Here is a 17,489-nt window from a genome sequence, read left to right on the forward strand (position 1 = left end):
AAATTAGATTAAAACCCTGGATAAAGATGCAAAGTTTTTAATTTAGATGTGTTTACTCTTGAAGTTTGTGTAAAGTCTCGATTTTAGGATAATTAAGAAAACTGTAACAAATGACTGGCTTTAGCTTGTATTAATCAGATTTTCTTTAATCATTGCTGTGATTTGAACAAACTATAAATATAAGGGAAATACAGATAAATGAGAGTGCTTTCAGTATGATTTATTTTATTACATGATCCATTTATTGCCCTCATCATAATTTTTAGATTACAGATTTTCAGGAAAAAGTCTTTTACTGCCATTGCAAAATTCTGGAGATTTTGAGACATGGAAGGTGGAAAAAAATGCAATTGTGAGTTGTTAAATCCTTAATGATCTCTGATCCTCTGGCACTAATTTTGTTACGGATATTCAGACAACTCTCCATGTGTCTAGTCAGAAATCACGAATCTATGTAAGTTTACGTTTCTACTCCTCTAAAGACATTAACACTGAGTAAGTACAGTTTCTGAGAGCAAAATCAATGATGAGGGGACAGCTATTCACAATTGAGCTTTGTAGATTTATACTTCCAACTTAAGCAGAATCAGATAATGCTTTTTTGGCTTGTTTTTTGTAGAACTGAAAAGCAGACAAGGTTTATCATGTTTCAGACAAACTGCATTATCCATTATGCTGGGCACTGAAAAATGATGAAGGAAGTTGATGCCCCAGAATCCTCAGACTCTTATCCAGAGCCATGTAGGAGTTTGTCATGTTTCTTCATCCTCTCTACTCTGTCTCATTTGGCAGTTCTTACATTCTCTCTGTGGTCTTCAAGACAGATTTTTGTTGTATTAGACACTAACTAACATGTGACAAAGGGCGGATCTTGGTCTGCTTTGAAATGCTGCAAATACAGTATAAGAGATGAGGGTTGCCTCAAAGGTTTAGTTGTAGATCACACATTTTTTGCTTTTGTTTGTAATTTGTAGCTATTTTGAAATTCTCAAGAAAATCTGTGTGTTTGCTTTCAAAAAAAAATATTGTTTGTGGGTTTTATTCTGCTTGTTTTATTTTAGGCTTCTCATTCAGTCCAGCAGATCCTCGAGATGATTGAATTGCCCCGTAAATATTGCAGATTTTATTTCATGACTTTGCGGGGCTGTGAAAGAGCAAAATGTTGGTTTTGGCATGTTCCTGAACACGGAGATGAAAAGGTAAAGAGCTTCATAGAAGAAAAGACAGATTGTAAGCATGGACACTTTTAAAATGTAAAACAGAATCTCTTTTATTCATTTATAAGCGGAGAGGGAACAAATTTCAGAGATTGATGTATCAAAAAATCAGAAATTCTTCCTCTCAAGTCTTGTGAAGTTTTGGTTTTTGGTCTTGTGGAGTTTTTGTTTGGTGGTTGTTTTTTTGGGGTTTGTTTTTTTTTTTTAAGGTAGAATTTTGAACTTGTAGTCTTTTTAAGAAAACAGTGAAAGAGTAAGTATCAGGCTGTACAAATACAGAGTTGTAGAATGGGGAGATTATGAGACATTTCTGCATTGGAAACCTGTAAGCAAACTCAGACTTTGTATGTATTGTTAAAGTCAAAAACCAGTATGTTACTTTCTGCAAGTAAATAAACAGCAGCATGTTTGTTTAAAGATGCTGTAATCTCCTTAAATGTCGCAATAATTCTCATTATATTTACAAGCAAAAATATTTTTCCAGAGGTGGTCAAAGTAGGTATGTTTTCAAACCATTTAACAAAGAAAATACGACTCTCTAATACTTAGAACTGTGTAAGACAAGCTAATTGTGCTGTCATGTAAGATTTTGGCTGTATGAAACCAAGACTTAGGTGTTTCTGTAAATCACTCAGAAGTAATAAAACAACTAAACAAAACTAGATGCCTAAGCTTGTCTTGATCAGGTCTTTCAAGATTTATTTCTCATCTACCATCTTATTGATACAAGTACAGTTTTATCATTGGTGTCAGTAAGTAAAAACACAATCAAAACATAAAAAAAAATAAGTTGTCATGAACCTGTTAGACATAAATAATTTTAAAAAGGAGCTTACCCATGTCCTTGAGATCTTAAATATACTGTGTCAAATTTTAAAATACATCATAATATATTAAAATACAAATTTGGTATTATTTTTCTGAGTGGTTTTTTTTTTTTTGCTTTTTAAATCTCAAAAAAGGGATGTTTTTCTAGTGCTTTGTAACCCCTTTGAAAATTTGTATGATGGATTAAAAATACTAAGCTCATTTAACAGTAATTCTGTATGGGACATTTTCCCTTTTACTCAGTTGTGAAGGCTATAGAGAATATAATTAATTTTCAGCTAGTTTGTATGAATTATGATGATTCATTATATACAGGCACATTAAGGAAGTATATGCCTAAAACTATTAAAAATCTCTTCCATTTTATTCTTGTGGTGCAGCACTCCAGCACACTTACTTTTCTGCCCACCAAACCCAGCCTGACTTTCCTGGTAGTCTCAAAGTCTACTTCAGGGTGGGTTTATTTTGTTTGTTTTTAGAATTGTCCATTTAAAAACTGTAGTAGGCCAAGCACCTCATGGTGGCACCAAAGTACATAAATGGAAGACAGGTAAAGCAGCAACAACATCTTCATCAACTGCAGGGGAAACAAATCTCTTTAGGAACTGTTATGCAACCCACTTCCTTAGTATAGCGTTTTCACTGATGACTGTTACAGGAATTTTCAGAGAGAAGTACCTTTCCCCATAATGGATACTCCTTCCTTTTCATTAAGCAACTGTTTGATGTTTTAAGGCATAACTTACTAGAGTTTCACTCTTCACAGTTGTGGCTGATCATGCAACACAGCAGTGATTTCATTCATAAAAATGTATGTTTTGAAAGTCATCACACTCTTGAGCTCAGCAAGTTATACAAGTTACCATGTTTTTGGGGCTTTTTTTAAGATATCTTTAATTTCAAACAGTGAAATCTCTTTTATATTAGGCAAAGTAAACCAAACTAATAAGGCTGTGTTTTAAGTACTCCACAAATTATTTAAAGGGGAGGATCTTAATGATGTGTATCAGTATCAGATAGGGGCGAGGGAGGTAAATAAGATGAAACCAGGCTCTTGTCAGTGGGGCCCAGTCAAAGCATAAGAGGCAGTGGGCATAAATTGAAAAGATAGGAAATGCAATTTGGCTTGAATGATACTTCAGACTGTAGCATAGATAATTGTGCAGTTGCATAAGTGGTTTGAAAACAAATCTTCATGCGAACTGTATTTCTTGGATTTTATTTTAGCTTTGTGTACCTTGCTCATTAACCTTTTGGGACTCATAGCCGCAAAAGAAATGTTTACTTTTTGTGACTTCTTGAACCTCTAACTGGAAACAGGATATAAAATAAGAAGATATGTGTCTTCATTAATGTCATCTTGCAACTTCAGGGTCTTGGGTGTATGCTTCTATTGTGGTTTGGGGTTTTTTTTGTTTGGGTACTGGGGGGGGGGGGGGCTTTGTTTTGAGGGATTTTTTTTGTTTGTGTGATTTGGTTTTGTTTTGATTTTTTTAATTGGGCTTCCTAAAGAAATGAGACCTAAAAGTTGCACTATTCTGTTATTACTGTCTCTAACTGCCTTTAAATAGTTTTTTAACCTGTTGGTTAGTTTCAGCCACATTTAACATGGAGTGTGTGTCTCAAAGATGCCACAGGATTCTTAAACAGAATCTCTTGTAAAAAGGATCCTGGTTTTGATCTCATTAAGCAAAAGGCTGCAGCATGGGGTTTTTACCCCTTATTAAACATTAAGAGTGCAAACTGGGGAATGCTGAAGGACTTCATAAATTCTTGTGCTTGTTTTTCTGATTTAAGCACCTTTGTGTTACTGCAGTAGAACTGTTTTACTGGGTAGTCAGCTGCTTGTAAAAGATAAACAGCCCTTTATTGCTTTTTATTAAATTGTCATGTAAATAAGTTCTGGAATCAACTTACAAGTGACAGAATAATGTCATCTATACCACCTTTTGAAAATAGGAATTGTCTCTTTTATGTACTTTAATTTGAAATCTATTAGAGATTCTCGCATTTTTACATGATCTGTAGGTTCGTTACACCTTTTAAAATTGAAACAACTAAATCAACGGAAGCCTAGAGAAGCTGTAAATGAATAACACATTTACTTTCTTTTATAAATGTAATGTAACATGTCCCATGATTAAATATTACTACAACTGTATTTTCCAAGCAATTTCACTAATACTTGGAACAGTCAGAGCTCCAGATGCAATCTTAGATTTTTTTTTGGGAGTCAGTCCAAAGAAGGAGGAAAACACATTGCAAAAGAAAGCAAACTAATTTACATACTGTAAGCATGTGCTAAAGCTTATTTTGGAAATGCCCTCAGCCACCTGGGATCGTAGGTTTGGATTAAATGAGTTAATTCACTGCGAAGTGACACTTCATCTGCATTAATGATGATTTTCCGAAAGGTATATCTTAAATGATAGTTCAACAACATGATGTTTCAAAATGAAAACAGTAAGCTTTATTTATATTCAACATACTTATGTATGTGGTCTTCCTGTTCTTTGACTTGATGATCTGAATAGGTTAATGAGCTTAAAAAAGGAAAGATGTCTTGGCCACAAGCCAGTATCTTCTGCTTTGATGATAATTCATTTGCTATGTAAGAAACATAGTTCTGAGTTTTTTCTTTTATGTCCTTATGAGTAATTCTTTGTGACTGTCAGTGTTACCAGCTTCACTTCTAGATGATTCTTTGATTTCTTAGTTGGTACATTAATGTAATTTTTGTTTATCCCATTTTCACCTTTTTGCTTCCCTTTCTCTCACTGTTAACAGTATGTCACATCTATGCTAATTCCAAAGTAACTGTTTTCTAATTCATTTTTTTGTTTGCTGTGAGTATATACAAACACAGACACACAAGCATTTGTCTCAGCAGCTCCTTTTTCAAACATTTCATCTACCTTACGTCCTTTTAACAGTGCCTTTGCCTACAGACTCAATTACTTTCTTACACCATTTGTCAGCATGTGTGGGTTAAACAGAAGCAATGTGAAGTTTGTTTCCATATAGGTCTCATGGTTGTGAGTAGTTCTTTGTTTGGCATAAACTGAAGTAACATTTTACGGTGGATTTTTTCCCCCTTTTTCTAGGTTTGCATGACAATACTTAGAACATACATTACTATCAAAGAATCGGGCCTTCTAAAACGTGCAGGTACGATGTAGTAGCTTTTGATGTATCTTTAATACTTAGATTATTTAAAGCGAATTAAATAGGCTCTCAACAGAGAGTAAGAAATGCTGATTTTGAAGGAATATATTCAATCCACATGTTCTCTTGTTCCAGTTGCTCATTGAAGCTAGGTATTTAGATACACAGTTATCTTGTGAGGTCATTGTAAGTCTTACATCCACAGAAAATTAATTTAGCCTGAATGAATTAGACTTGAGAGCAGAAATGAGCAGCTGGGGAAGAGGGGAGGTTTAACAGAACAAAGTTTTGTTAAGGTGCCTTGGCAAAACATTACAAGTCCAAAAACTTTGGAATTGAGCTCTTGAAATGAAGTGCACCCAAACAGCTTTAGTTTAGTCCTTTCACATTACCTTACATGCAAACAACTATGATTAACACATTTTAGAGACTGTAGTTGATCCAAATCCATCTGAGCTTTTGAGTTCAGTCACAAAGGACTGAATTTCAGTCTGGTCTGTCATTCCTTTTGTACCTGTCCTAAGCAGTCTTAAGTTTATGAAAGCTTATTAGAGCATAGCACAATGGGAACATGGGATCCAGTCACACCCTGTGTAGTATGTTCCCATGCTGAAATACTGAGCATTGTAAATGCAAATAACACTGGGTACCAGCAGGCTACACAGTACGTCTCTACCAAGGCTAGGACTGGAACAGATTGTAAGACCATCCACTGTGATAACGCTGCACTTCACTTTCTAAAACTTCATGTCTGGAAAGGCCTTACTACCTTGATGCACTTACCAAATCTAACCTGGTCTTGTGCATTTTTCTGGTGCTGCACCAAATATCTGAACTTTCTTGAAACTTAAAGGGCTTGTGGTGTTCAACTCAGTGACATGAAATGTTTCAGAATACTCAGTCTGGGTCTAGCAAGGTTAACATTGTATTCAAACTGGATTCTTTTCACCCATTTTTCTCCCTATCCCATAATATCCTATATAATAAAGGGTTGTTACAGTGAATTTAAAATTTAAGGAAATAACTTGTTTGAATAGTTAGTGTCAGTTTACCTCAAAATGAAATTAATTTAATTGCTTTTTCAGTGCAAATATTTGTGAAATATTACAGAGAAGTTACTCCTGGTGTGTATTTTGCTTCTGAAGTGCTGAATGATCTTCTGGTTTCTCTACTCAAGAAATGTTTGTTGCATGAAGTATTTCAGATATTGAATGTAACTGTACAAATCAGTACACCGGTAGGTGACCTTACACAAATCTGTAAAAATATTTATATTGTATATGTAATATAAAAAAATTACATTTTTTTTAAACCCCTGATCCATCGTTTCTTAGTTTTTTGAGTACTGTGCCACTTGTAGTAATAAGTTTGATTTTACTCTGATACTCGAATCTTGGGGAGGGTAAAAAGAGCAATTAAAAAAATATATATTATAAAAACTCTAAGCTTTCTAATTGAACAGAGTTGTAAAACTGATTGTGCTCTTCTGTCTGAATTAGCCGGCTGTAGATGTTCTTCTGAAAGTTTTTGAGCACGTGGCTTCTTTGAATATGAGAGACGCTGTGCCTATGTTAATCAGTACCTTTTGTAAGGTATGAGTTTGGAATTTCTGAAATAACTTTGCTTGTTTTAAAATTCAACCATGTCACTTCAATATTATTTCAGTACTTTTTTTTTTTTTTTAGTTACATTATGACTAGCTGAATTTGTGGTGCGTGCTTCTACCTTATTTTTTGACTGAGATTCAATCACATGTTTTTTCCACCATTATTTGCCACTTGCCTCTTGAAATATGTGTCACAGTTCTTTGTATGCCTACTTTTCTTCCCCCTCTTTGCTATTACAGCTCATTGGTGCTGGTATGTTCCTTGAGACTGCACATTTTGACTGTATTATTAAGTTCCTTCACCAATTGAAAGTTTCCAGTCAGGAACTAAATACTGTTTTGAACATAAAATCCAGGTATGTCTTTAAGGAACTACTTTATATCTGTCTAGTTCCTTCTTTAGGTTCTATTTTTATAAATTCATGTATGCCTTTAAAAGGCAATTAGAAAATGCAAATGAGTGTTTCAGGTGAAAATACTGTCATATCATGTGCAATTGTATTTTAAAGTGCTGTCAGTTTACTGTGCTTCAAAGATCAAGGATTATTAAGTCAAAACTTAGATTCTGACCACAGTTTTGATTAGTTTTTTCCATACTGCTAATCACTGTATAATCTGTTCACAGCCCAAATCTCTTCCAAAACTGTTGATGTTGGTATCTCCCCATCACCTGCACAAGATTTGTCTTTTTCTCATTATCTGCATCATACATTCACACACAAGCTGAAAAACTAAATTTGACATTCATAAAGCAACCTCTGATTCTTAGAGGAAACCAAATACGCAGCATCTGTTGTGTGAAAACAAGCCATCACTGTTTCATTTGAAAGCATTGTAGAAGTTATTTGGTGCTTTTCATACTTTTGCCATAGTTTCAGACATGGATCTCACCATGCAACTTACCACACATGTTGGAGGTAATTTTTATCACTTTTTGGATCAAAAATCTCATTCACAGAGGAATGACCCCCTTTCCAGGTTGCCTCAAGTATGTGCGTGTTTTCATCACAGACTGAGAAACAGTCTGTATCTGTGAAGACTGAGCAGCTGTGCTGCTTCAGCTACATGTGTTAGCTCATTCATATGTAGGTTATGTATCTCTACATGATAGCGTTGCACCAGGTAGATGTATTCATTCAGTGGTGGCAGCAGAACAAAGTATCATGCTCCCAGGTATTTGAAGATGTATAGCATTTTCTTTTATGTAATTAATTTTTTTTACCTGTATGTCAGAAATACGTACAATCCAATTCTGCATTTACTTAGTGGAGTGAAAGTCTTAATGATACCTTCTCAGTTAACCTTTCTACTGAGACTGGCTTCCTTTGCATGATTGCAGATGTCTGTTTTCAGTATCTAGTTTGCATAGTGTGTAGTAAATAGATCAAAATTCACATCAGTTTTTAGTTCATATATGATAATTTGCTGATAGCCTCCTGCTAGTGCATAGTTTTGTTCAATAGGATGTGTTAAGTATTAATATTTTTTTCTTACAGAAGATTTCAGGAAAGACATTTTGAAAAGAACTGGGTTTTTGACTTCAGCTTGGCAGTGGCTGAAATTCAGGTACAGTGCGTGCATTCTTCAAGTTTGTTGAAATGCTTAAACAGTGTCTTCTTTAAAACCTACAAAAATAGCAATTTCTACATAATTTTAAATGAGTGGGCTTTATTATTAAGTATCTTGAGATTTTAATAAAATATTTTTATGCAAAGCCATGTTTGGGAAAGATTAACATGCAGGGGAAAAACTGGCTTTTTTTGTGATGCCAGTATTCTGGTTTACATACTTGCAGTTTTTATCTTGGTTTTGTATGTAATTCAAAGATTTTGTAACTTTAAACAATTGTTTCCTATGCCTTTTGTTTGTTGTGTTTGTAATTGGAAGTAGTACATCATTCCTCACCAAACAAATACTGAATATATTATTTACTAGACAGAATTCATATCTAGTTTAAAAAGGCACAATTGTAAAAGGCTGTAATTGGAAATACTAAGCAGGTATTTTAAAGAATAAGTGTCATTAAAAATTCTTGGAGGCTTACATCTTTCATTTTCAAGGGCAGATGACTTACACTGCACAATTATAATATTTTACATATTACAAGTTTACACATTACCACACTTACTACACAGATCCTGAGATGAAAATTTAAGAAGGGAAGAACGAGGACTGATTTATTTTTTTACTCCTTTAACACCACAATCATGAAGTGATCTGACAAGCAAAAGACTAATTCATAACGAAAATAACCATCAACTTGGCATGCATTGTGAAAAAAAACAAAACCCAGTAAAATACTGGATGAATGACAGTTTGTAAATGGATGAATAAGTTATGAGCTTCCCCAGTTGTGGTTGTGACATAAATGGAAAAAGAGTTTTAATTTCTGGAGTGACAAACGTGATTAGCAGTCCATGCTAGATAGGAAACGTAACTGTGCCATATTGAACATGGAGGTTCTTGGCAGTAGCATTTCATCAGCATCTTTTTTCTGCTTTAAGTCTATCCCAGGTGCATCTCTCATATTTCAGTATGTTCTCTGTTCAGTGTTCTGGAAGCAGGTTGACTTATATTTACCCCTTGCCGCCTCTGCAGCATTGCAAGGAAAAAAAAGACTGGGTCAAGCTGGGAGCTTTGTTTGTCAATGCAAGAACTGGCTGTGAACATTCTGATGATCTTCAGAAATTGTCGTTATGTATTGCTGAAATACTAACCAAAGACTCTGAGACAGACCGACTAGAAGTTCCTTTTTGTGACTTTGCTGATGCAGGTAAAATTAAGATGCAAGAAACGCGTTTTGTTCTTCCCTATTCTTTGTAGAGTGTTTAAAGTGATAAAGAAACAAATTCATAAACTGATTATTAGTTAATTTTATATGTTACAATATTAAGAATTTCTTGAGGAGCAAATACAACCAGCCAGAATGCTCAATAGAAGCCATTTTCTAGTAGAAGTAAAATCCACAGTGCTTACATTTAAAGGAAGTTCTGAATGAAGAGCATTTGAGCTTTGTGAAATCAAGAAGAGAAACCAGTATTGGTGGTCTTTTAATAGGACCAAAATTGGTGGTCTTTCAGTCATGTTGTTTGCTGAGGACAAAGGCAAACGCATTTAAGTATTGTCATGTGAAGCATCACATTCTTAATAGCATAAATAAACTTCACAGCTGTAAATAAGGCTGTATTAGTGTATTTCAAAACACACTGAACAGGGTTACATCAGGTATATTATTTGTACTTTTTTCTTTTTTAAATTTTTTTTTTAGATACGGATTTTCAGAATTATTTCATTCTCTAAAGAACCAAGAATTTATGTGAGGGCTGGGAACACAACACCTTCTAGTTTTCTTAGAGTTCTTGCACGTTTTCTCACCCCTTTCCACCCTATGCCCCTTCATTTACATAACTGTATCCTTCTTCCTAAGGAGTTTCCAGAAAACCGAGGCTCAGCAAAGTGTCATTGGGATATTAAAGCATTTTATAATTAATGTCTCGGATCTTTTTCAATCTGTATTAACTACTAAAACAAGATGAATATTTATTTCAGATATGTAACATGACCTTTCTGACCACAGACTTCGATATTATAGAACGGCTATCAGAGCTTTCAGTTGTGACACTGTGTATTAAGTACATTATAAAATAGACACAAAAATAGAAATTAAAAATAAGAGATAATATGAAATAAACAGTACTTTTAAAAATATTTTTGTTTTTTAATGGTACAAAAATATATTTTCTTCCCACACCCAGATGGATTGTTGAGCTCATGCCCTACTTTGGAGACCACTGCTCTAGAATGCCAACAGTGCTTCCAAAGTGGTTGTGTAATATGGTTGGAAAAACTTGTAATTAGTCAGTTCTGTAATTGCCAGCATTTCTTCATGGTCCCAGAAAATGCAAAGCTTACTGTACAAATAATGATATTACTAAATTATGCCATTACATGTCCAAGCATCTCATGGATTAATTACTGTGAAATAGTGTCTGAATTGTAATTATTTACCCTACTTTCCGTGTTGAGACTTAGGAAGTTACTACTTTTAATGGCAAATTAAGTAATATTAAAATTAATAATTACAGTGTTTCTCAAGTGTGCAGTCTCTTTAAAATTGCATTTGCATGTACCATTTTTTTAATGTGGTGTTGTTTCTCTTTTTAGTAGCAAAAAATCCACAACATAATGAAGCAGACAGAATTTTCACTGGAAGGATTGGGATAAGTGTAATGTATTCTTATCACAAAGTACTCCAGTGGATAAAGGTATACTGGACTATAGGAACCTGACTGGAAGAAAAAGAATGAGTCATTTCTAGATTTTCATCTAGATAGTCATGAGTCTTTCTATATGTTAAACTGTATTTCTTTAGTTGAATGGTTGGATGTGCTACCTGCCTCCCCACCATCTTAATACTTCTTAATTGTCCAGCTGGACCAAAGCATTTCATTGTGTCTTTCTGAGCATTAACCTTCTGTGGAGCCCATCAGAACTTTGTCTTGCAACCTAGAAGCTTAATTGTTCAGGTTCAGGTTTTGACTTTCGTTTGGATACTGATGCTTGTAAATCTGTATCACCAAATTAAATCTGCTGTGTTTCATGTAAATATACTCTGCGTCCACTGATATTGCTTCCTCTGACCTTCCCCCTTTCCCATCTCCCTCTTATGCTAGGGAAGGAAGGTTTTGGATAAGTTGCATGAGCTACAGATACATTTTACAGTCTTGAAAGGACTCATAGGTGCAGAGAAGTTAGCTTCAAGATGCCAAATTGTTAATAAAGCTGCAGAAATTTATCTTAAAACAGGAAGTTTGAATGGAGCAACATGGGTATTGAGAGGTAAGTTTATCTTAAACTAAATTTTGATTTAAATTTGATCACTCTCCTAGGACAAATTTCAGATGAAAATTATAAGCTGCTCTGTGGGGTTTTTTTTTAAATAAAGTTAATAATACTGGGACAGCAAAAATAAAATGTGATCCATTTAACTGCTTAGTTTTCTTCTTAATATGTATAAAAAAAATTATAACTAACACTAAATCTCTTTCAGAGAAGTTGTCACAGTAGTCTGCCATCAACACCATTCTACTCAAAAGCCTACTGTAGTAAGGGAGGGCTGCAGCTTGGAAAGTGGCCCTGCCCCAAGTAGATTGCCTTTGAGCCAGGTGACATTCAGTGTCAAAAAATGTTTAGGATTGAGTCAGTGCAGTGTTCCTTTACACCTCACAGTATCCTGTTTAGTAAAATAGCTTTACAGTAGTCCAATATTTCTGCAATTAAATGATGCATAATTAAAGGCTTCTTGGAATTCTGATTTGCTGAAAAGGGATGAAACACGAAATATAAACAAGAATAGGAAATACAAACTAGTAAAAGGTGTTCTGTAGAGTAATATTGATGATCTAAATTTGCTGTTCAGTTTTATATAGATACTTATATACACATATATGCCACTGGCAGTCCATTTTAATTTTGTGGTATTTAATAAAAGGGGTTATATATAATGTAAAGGTTCAGAGAATCCGTCTGAGAAGTACCAGTGATAAGGAACACATTATTCATAACTAGAACTGCGTTTTCTGTGAAATTCTGCAACTTGTTTTCTGCTGCAGTTTACAGTATATTCTCAATGGCCAAAAGTCTCACCATCCAACAGTTTCAGTTCATGGAATTAACACTGCACCATTGTTTGCCACAGAATCGGAGTGGGTCACAAATACACCGTTGTGGCCCTGTGATAAAATGGACATCCTCAGTCGACATAATCTGTTATGTACACTAGTGCACAAATACTTGAGGAAGAGTTTATACAGGCAGGCATTGGAAGTTCTGCAGAACTTACCAGGTTTTCAAAATCATTCTGGTAAGTAAAGAAAAAGGTACTGTGTTAAGAGCTAAAAATTCAACAGATGATTCTGTACTGTTCTTTTTGTTTGTTTTCAGGCTAAAATTTGTTGGAGAAGAAAGTTTTAGATAGTTTTAGAGGCAGACCCCCCCCCTTTCCCCCTCCTCCCAAAGCATGTAGTGTCAGTTAAATATGTATAGTATTTTGCACCTCTTGCTGCACACGCACATACACAGTTTATACACCTGAACACTTTTTCCAATTGGCTTAGTTACACAAGGTAAAAGGAAAGACCCACTAAATTTTTAAGGATCATACACAGTCTATACAATAAGATAAAACAGGGATATCATTCAGGCATTGTTTTTTTATATAACTTAGCTAGCTAGCCTAAACTGCTTTTACATACCATGTTAAGGACTGAGTACTGTTCTGGGCTCAATTTATCTAAGTTTTTGATGTGCACTTCAAGGTGAGATGTGTAGTTACTTGAGGCTCCACTAAGGAAACCTGAGCTGATTCCTGTGAGCAGGTCTCAGTGCTATTGCTAGTGTGTGCTTTTAGGTATATTAGGAGAGCTTAGTTGGAAGGCCATCTGCTCAGAGTATCCTAAAAGGATATAGGCGTTTGAGGCATCAGGTGGATGCAAGGCTCCTCAGTCCTGCCAAGAAGGGGACAGATGAGGGGAAGTGAACAATTCAGAGTAAGAGAAACAGAACTTGAAGCACCAAAGCTGTTTCTGTTGGTGCAGATTTTAAGTCTGAGAAGATCAGGTGAAGATTGTATTTATAGGCTTGGCAAGTGAATATATTTATATCTGATCCTGTTGGTTTTGGCAGCAAATTATTACTTGGACCTTAGCACTTCTCTTCCACAATGTGAATGGACTTTAAAGACTTTTGATGAGTAAACCATTACCATAGGTTACCTCAGCCTTGTTCCATTTTACAGATAGAAGCAAGAGTCTTCATGTAGGTACTGATGAGAAATGTTTCTTCAATTAGATTTGCATTTGACATAATTCATAATCTCCCTTTCATTTCAGATACTGTAGATGCTTCTCAATACAGCTGCCTTTTTAACAAGCTTATAAGTGCCTGTTTTGAGAGCAAGAACCTTGGGGTCTCATCTTCTGCAGTAGACTTCATGCTTTCAAAAAACATAGCTATTGATTTTTTTTTACTTAGACAATTAATTACAGCTTTGGGAAGAAGTTCTTTGTGGTCTAAAGCTAGGACCTATTACAAAAGTAAGTTGCTTCTTAAACAGTATCCTTTGCTCAGTATGTTGGGGGGAAATGGGCAAGAGTATACTTCATAAGAAAAAGGTACTTTCTGTGTTACGATCAGGTATTTAAAATGTTTATTGGGAAATAATAACTGTTGAAAATACAAATCAGTGCATACCGCCTGGCATGAAATAAATGTAATTCTGATAAAATTAAATTTTTACATTTCATTTCAGAATTTAAAAAGAAAAAAGTGACCCTTGAAATGGTTAGAAAGTGCATCATCTTTGTCATCTAGGCAAATCAGATTGCTTTATACTTCTCTTTAGAGCTGTGGTGGTAAAATAATTTATGATCTGAGAGGTCTGGCAAAGAAATTTATCCTAACTAAAAGAAAATCCCTTTCCACTAAAAGTCTGTTTTCAACTCCCCATTTCTGTGCTAAGATTATACTGGGTGTGCCACCCTGATAGGGTCCACCATGAGCCATCTCTCCGTATTGTCACAGTATTTACTGTTTCATTCTGCCTTGGAATTCTGGTGGTTAGCAGGCTGCTCAAGGAGTCCAGCCCTCCTGGGATACTTAGCTTTGTTAACATTGAAATTATTTTTTTTTCCTTTTCTTTGGGGGTTTTGGGGATGGCAGTTGGCTGGGGTTTGTTTTTTTTCCTGAAGTGTTATATCGGTTAGGTCTCTGGAGTCACTTGGCAGAAGACGGGAGTAAAGGGGGAGATGCTCTTCAAATGTTTTCTCACTGTGATCATAGTTAATACAGCTTCTGTCTGACCTGTCCTAAATTGTACTTGCGTTATTATGCACTTGGAGTCTCCAGATTTCTGACAGAGGTTTTTAATCATCACTGATAATTGATAAAAATAACATTTTATCACAGTGACTATTATAAGTGAATACTACTTGCTGTCTTCTCAATCAGGCCGTTTCACAGGTGAAACAGTAAAATGCATTATGAGGTTGGGGGTGGGGGTGTCCACATTCTTAGCCACATACTGAAGAAAACAGATCTGTGTTCAGTATTGGTAATCGTAATTCCATGCATTTTTGCATTTACTCTCAGGTGCTTTATCACTGGGTTGCTACCCACCACCACTGCAGGGACATCTGTATCACAAACTTCTAACGATTCCGTCTTACTTATCAGAGGTGGAGATGCTGTTGGCCATTGAAATATTTCTTGTTTCAAATGCCAGTGATATTCAAAGTCCAATGGCTACTAGTCAGACTCTTCAAATAATACTGAAAAGGTTTGTTGCCAGATATATGTAATTTTGATGGTATTTATCCATATGATCATGTACTTAAGGATAGAGCTTATTTTCCATTGTCTGGGAAAGGCAATGTTCGGGTTTAAACTTGGTTTTAATCCTTGTTTCTAAACTGGTTGTAGAACAGTAAATGGTATGGGGAGGTGTTGTTATATTATTGTCATTAGTTTTTACATATGTGTAGCAGAAAGGTAATTGTTCCAGAGTGATACTGGCCTGTGTTCCTTGAGTATGTCTGTCCCACTGAGAGTGTACTGTATTTTCAAAACCAAGATAGCTTGGTATCTTGATATATAGATCCTTGTGTTGTGGTTAAGCAGTGTAGCACAGGGACACTGTCAAAATATTACTCCTTTCACATAGCAACTCTTGAAATTTCTTGGCTTTTTTTTTGGAAAGTGGGTGAAGCCATTTTACTTGATTCTCTTTATAGTGGATATCTTGATTTTTTTTAGTTTTTCCCCTTTCTGTGAGACTTCATACCTTCAGGTAAAAATATGTTTTGTTGCTTTTTCCTTTTGTCCATAAACCACCAACCAATGTCACTAGATTATACCCAGACTTTGTTTTTCTCAAGAGCCCTTTTTCTCTGAGTTGACTGGCTCATCATCAAAATATGATACTGTATAGAAAAGCAACATTTGTTAAGAAATATGAGCAGGGGCATCTCAAACTTAAGAACCCTGTCTTCGTTCCCAGAGAATACATCTCTTTTTATTTTGTTTTTTTGAGAAATTTTTTACTTCAGTTTCATGTGTATGCTATTGTACCTCTGCTTGTTTGTTTAAAGGGTAAGTTCTGCTTTTGCAAAAATGTAGGCATGTGATTTGGGCACATCCTTATTCCAAACATGATTACACACCAAAAATAAGTAATCCTTTTGGATTCAAGCATGTGCATGAATTCTTGCTATATCCAGTTTATAAAATGGTTCACATTCCTTCACTGAATTTTCCAGCCGAGTCAAAACATTTCTTAATGAAACATGCTGTGACTATTGTAGACCTACTTTGCACTAGCATTAAATCCCAGTACTTTTCATTATTGTAGAATATGTTTAAAATACACCTTTCCTAACTTTTTAATTATTTAGAATAATCAGCTAAAATTTGTCTAGAAATGGACATAGTCTGTTCTAAGTGAAGTGAACCTTAGACATTATTTTAATGTTTTTGTAATCTTGTTGCCAGTATAAAGCATCAGGCAAGTGACACAAGGCCTGTATGGTACCTAACTTTGTGTTTGTGAAAATTCACTTACAGATGCGCACATCAGGCAGTTCAGAATAGCAGTGACTACCAGGCAGCAGTGGAGAGACTGATCCAGGCTGCTCGTGTGTCTGATCCAAAGCTTTTTCTTAAGCATATGACAATGAATGTTAATATGGAAGAAGTTTACAGCTTGGAGCTTACATCTGCTCTAAAGTGGCTTCAGGAGAATATGAAATGGGCTGGGAAGGTCTGGCTGTTTCAGTAATTATTAAATAGTCAAGACTTTTGGGGTTTAATGGTTAAATCAATCATTGTTGAAAATAACACATATTAATAAAGGCAGTTTCCCCTGTGTTCAGTCTGTGCCTTACTGATTCTCAGCAAGGCTTGAAACCAAGTCATGTTTTTAAATACTTACATTGCTGATAATGCAGATAGTAGCACAGAAGCAGTTATTTTTTTCCCCTGACTATACAGATTGTCACACTGACTTACACAGATGTTTTGTAATGGCATCATTAGATAATGAGGAAACTGCAGCCTCAAAACCTACACTCTGTCCTTTTACAGAGAATCCACTCCTCCCATGAGGTGATAGCGTATGTAAGTGCATTGATTGAGTGTATCTACTATTCTTGACTGAGATGTTTTTCCCATCGCTTCATGTTCAGTAAAAGCAGTATGAGTTTCTTTTTTGCCTTCTTCAAAGTATACTGTCCCATCTCTGTGTCCCTTAGAGGTTATTTTCCTTACTCCAAAAACCCAGTAAAAAGCACTTGAGAATGAAGTAACTTCAAAATCACTTGAGACATGCCTGACTTAGGATACTTCCTTCACAGAACTGAGTCTACGTAAGTTGCTCACACCTGAAGATTTAGTTGTGTCTTTATAATAACTTGTATATGGCTTCCCATTTGTATATATGCATTCTTCCACTAAAAAGGAAAACTTGCATTCTCTTCTGATTGTTCTCTTAGAGGGAAGTACTTTTGCTGTGCTTTTGCCCACTTGTTTAGTTTCTGACAACTGCATGATGAGATGGAGGCTTTAATCAAGCTTGTTTTTAAGGGATTCTTCCCCCCCCACCTGCAAATCCTGAATGAGAT

At 35.2% G+C, this 17,489-nt stretch overlaps 1 protein-coding gene across 1 annotated transcript in view; it reads left to right on the top strand.

Moving 5' to 3' along the window:
• TOPAZ1 (testis and ovary specific TOPAZ 1) overlaps nucleotides 1-16,741 on the top strand; it is a 36,111-nt gene extending 19,370 nt beyond the window's left edge. The window contains exons 8-22 of the mRNA XM_057400244.1: nucleotides 267-352; nucleotides 1,062-1,199; nucleotides 5,150-5,213; nucleotides 6,296-6,447; nucleotides 6,710-6,802; nucleotides 7,057-7,172; nucleotides 7,689-7,733; nucleotides 8,313-8,382; nucleotides 9,415-9,589; nucleotides 10,981-11,081; nucleotides 11,490-11,655; nucleotides 12,515-12,679; nucleotides 13,707-13,910; nucleotides 14,965-15,151; nucleotides 16,435-16,741. Of these exons, the coding sequence (XP_057256227.1) occupies nucleotides 267-352; nucleotides 1,062-1,199; nucleotides 5,150-5,213; nucleotides 6,296-6,447; nucleotides 6,710-6,802; nucleotides 7,057-7,172; nucleotides 7,689-7,733; nucleotides 8,313-8,382; nucleotides 9,415-9,589; nucleotides 10,981-11,081; nucleotides 11,490-11,655; nucleotides 12,515-12,679; nucleotides 13,707-13,910; nucleotides 14,965-15,151; nucleotides 16,435-16,648 (1,976 nt within the window). The 3' untranslated portion in view covers nucleotides 16,649-16,741. The remainder of the gene's footprint in view (nucleotides 1-266; nucleotides 353-1,061; nucleotides 1,200-5,149; nucleotides 5,214-6,295; nucleotides 6,448-6,709; nucleotides 6,803-7,056; nucleotides 7,173-7,688; nucleotides 7,734-8,312; nucleotides 8,383-9,414; nucleotides 9,590-10,980; nucleotides 11,082-11,489; nucleotides 11,656-12,514; nucleotides 12,680-13,706; nucleotides 13,911-14,964; nucleotides 15,152-16,434) is intronic.
• Nucleotides 16,742-17,489: the final 748 nt, after the last annotated feature.

This window comes from Pezoporus wallicus, unplaced genomic scaffold, assembly GCF_028554395.1.
Source record: "Pezoporus wallicus isolate ANWC-B61680 ecotype Strahan unplaced genomic scaffold, APGP_CSIRO_Pwel_v1 contig_8276, whole genome shotgun sequence".
NCBI classification, from domain to species: Eukaryota; Metazoa; Chordata; class Aves; order Psittaciformes; family Psittacidae; genus Pezoporus; species Pezoporus wallicus.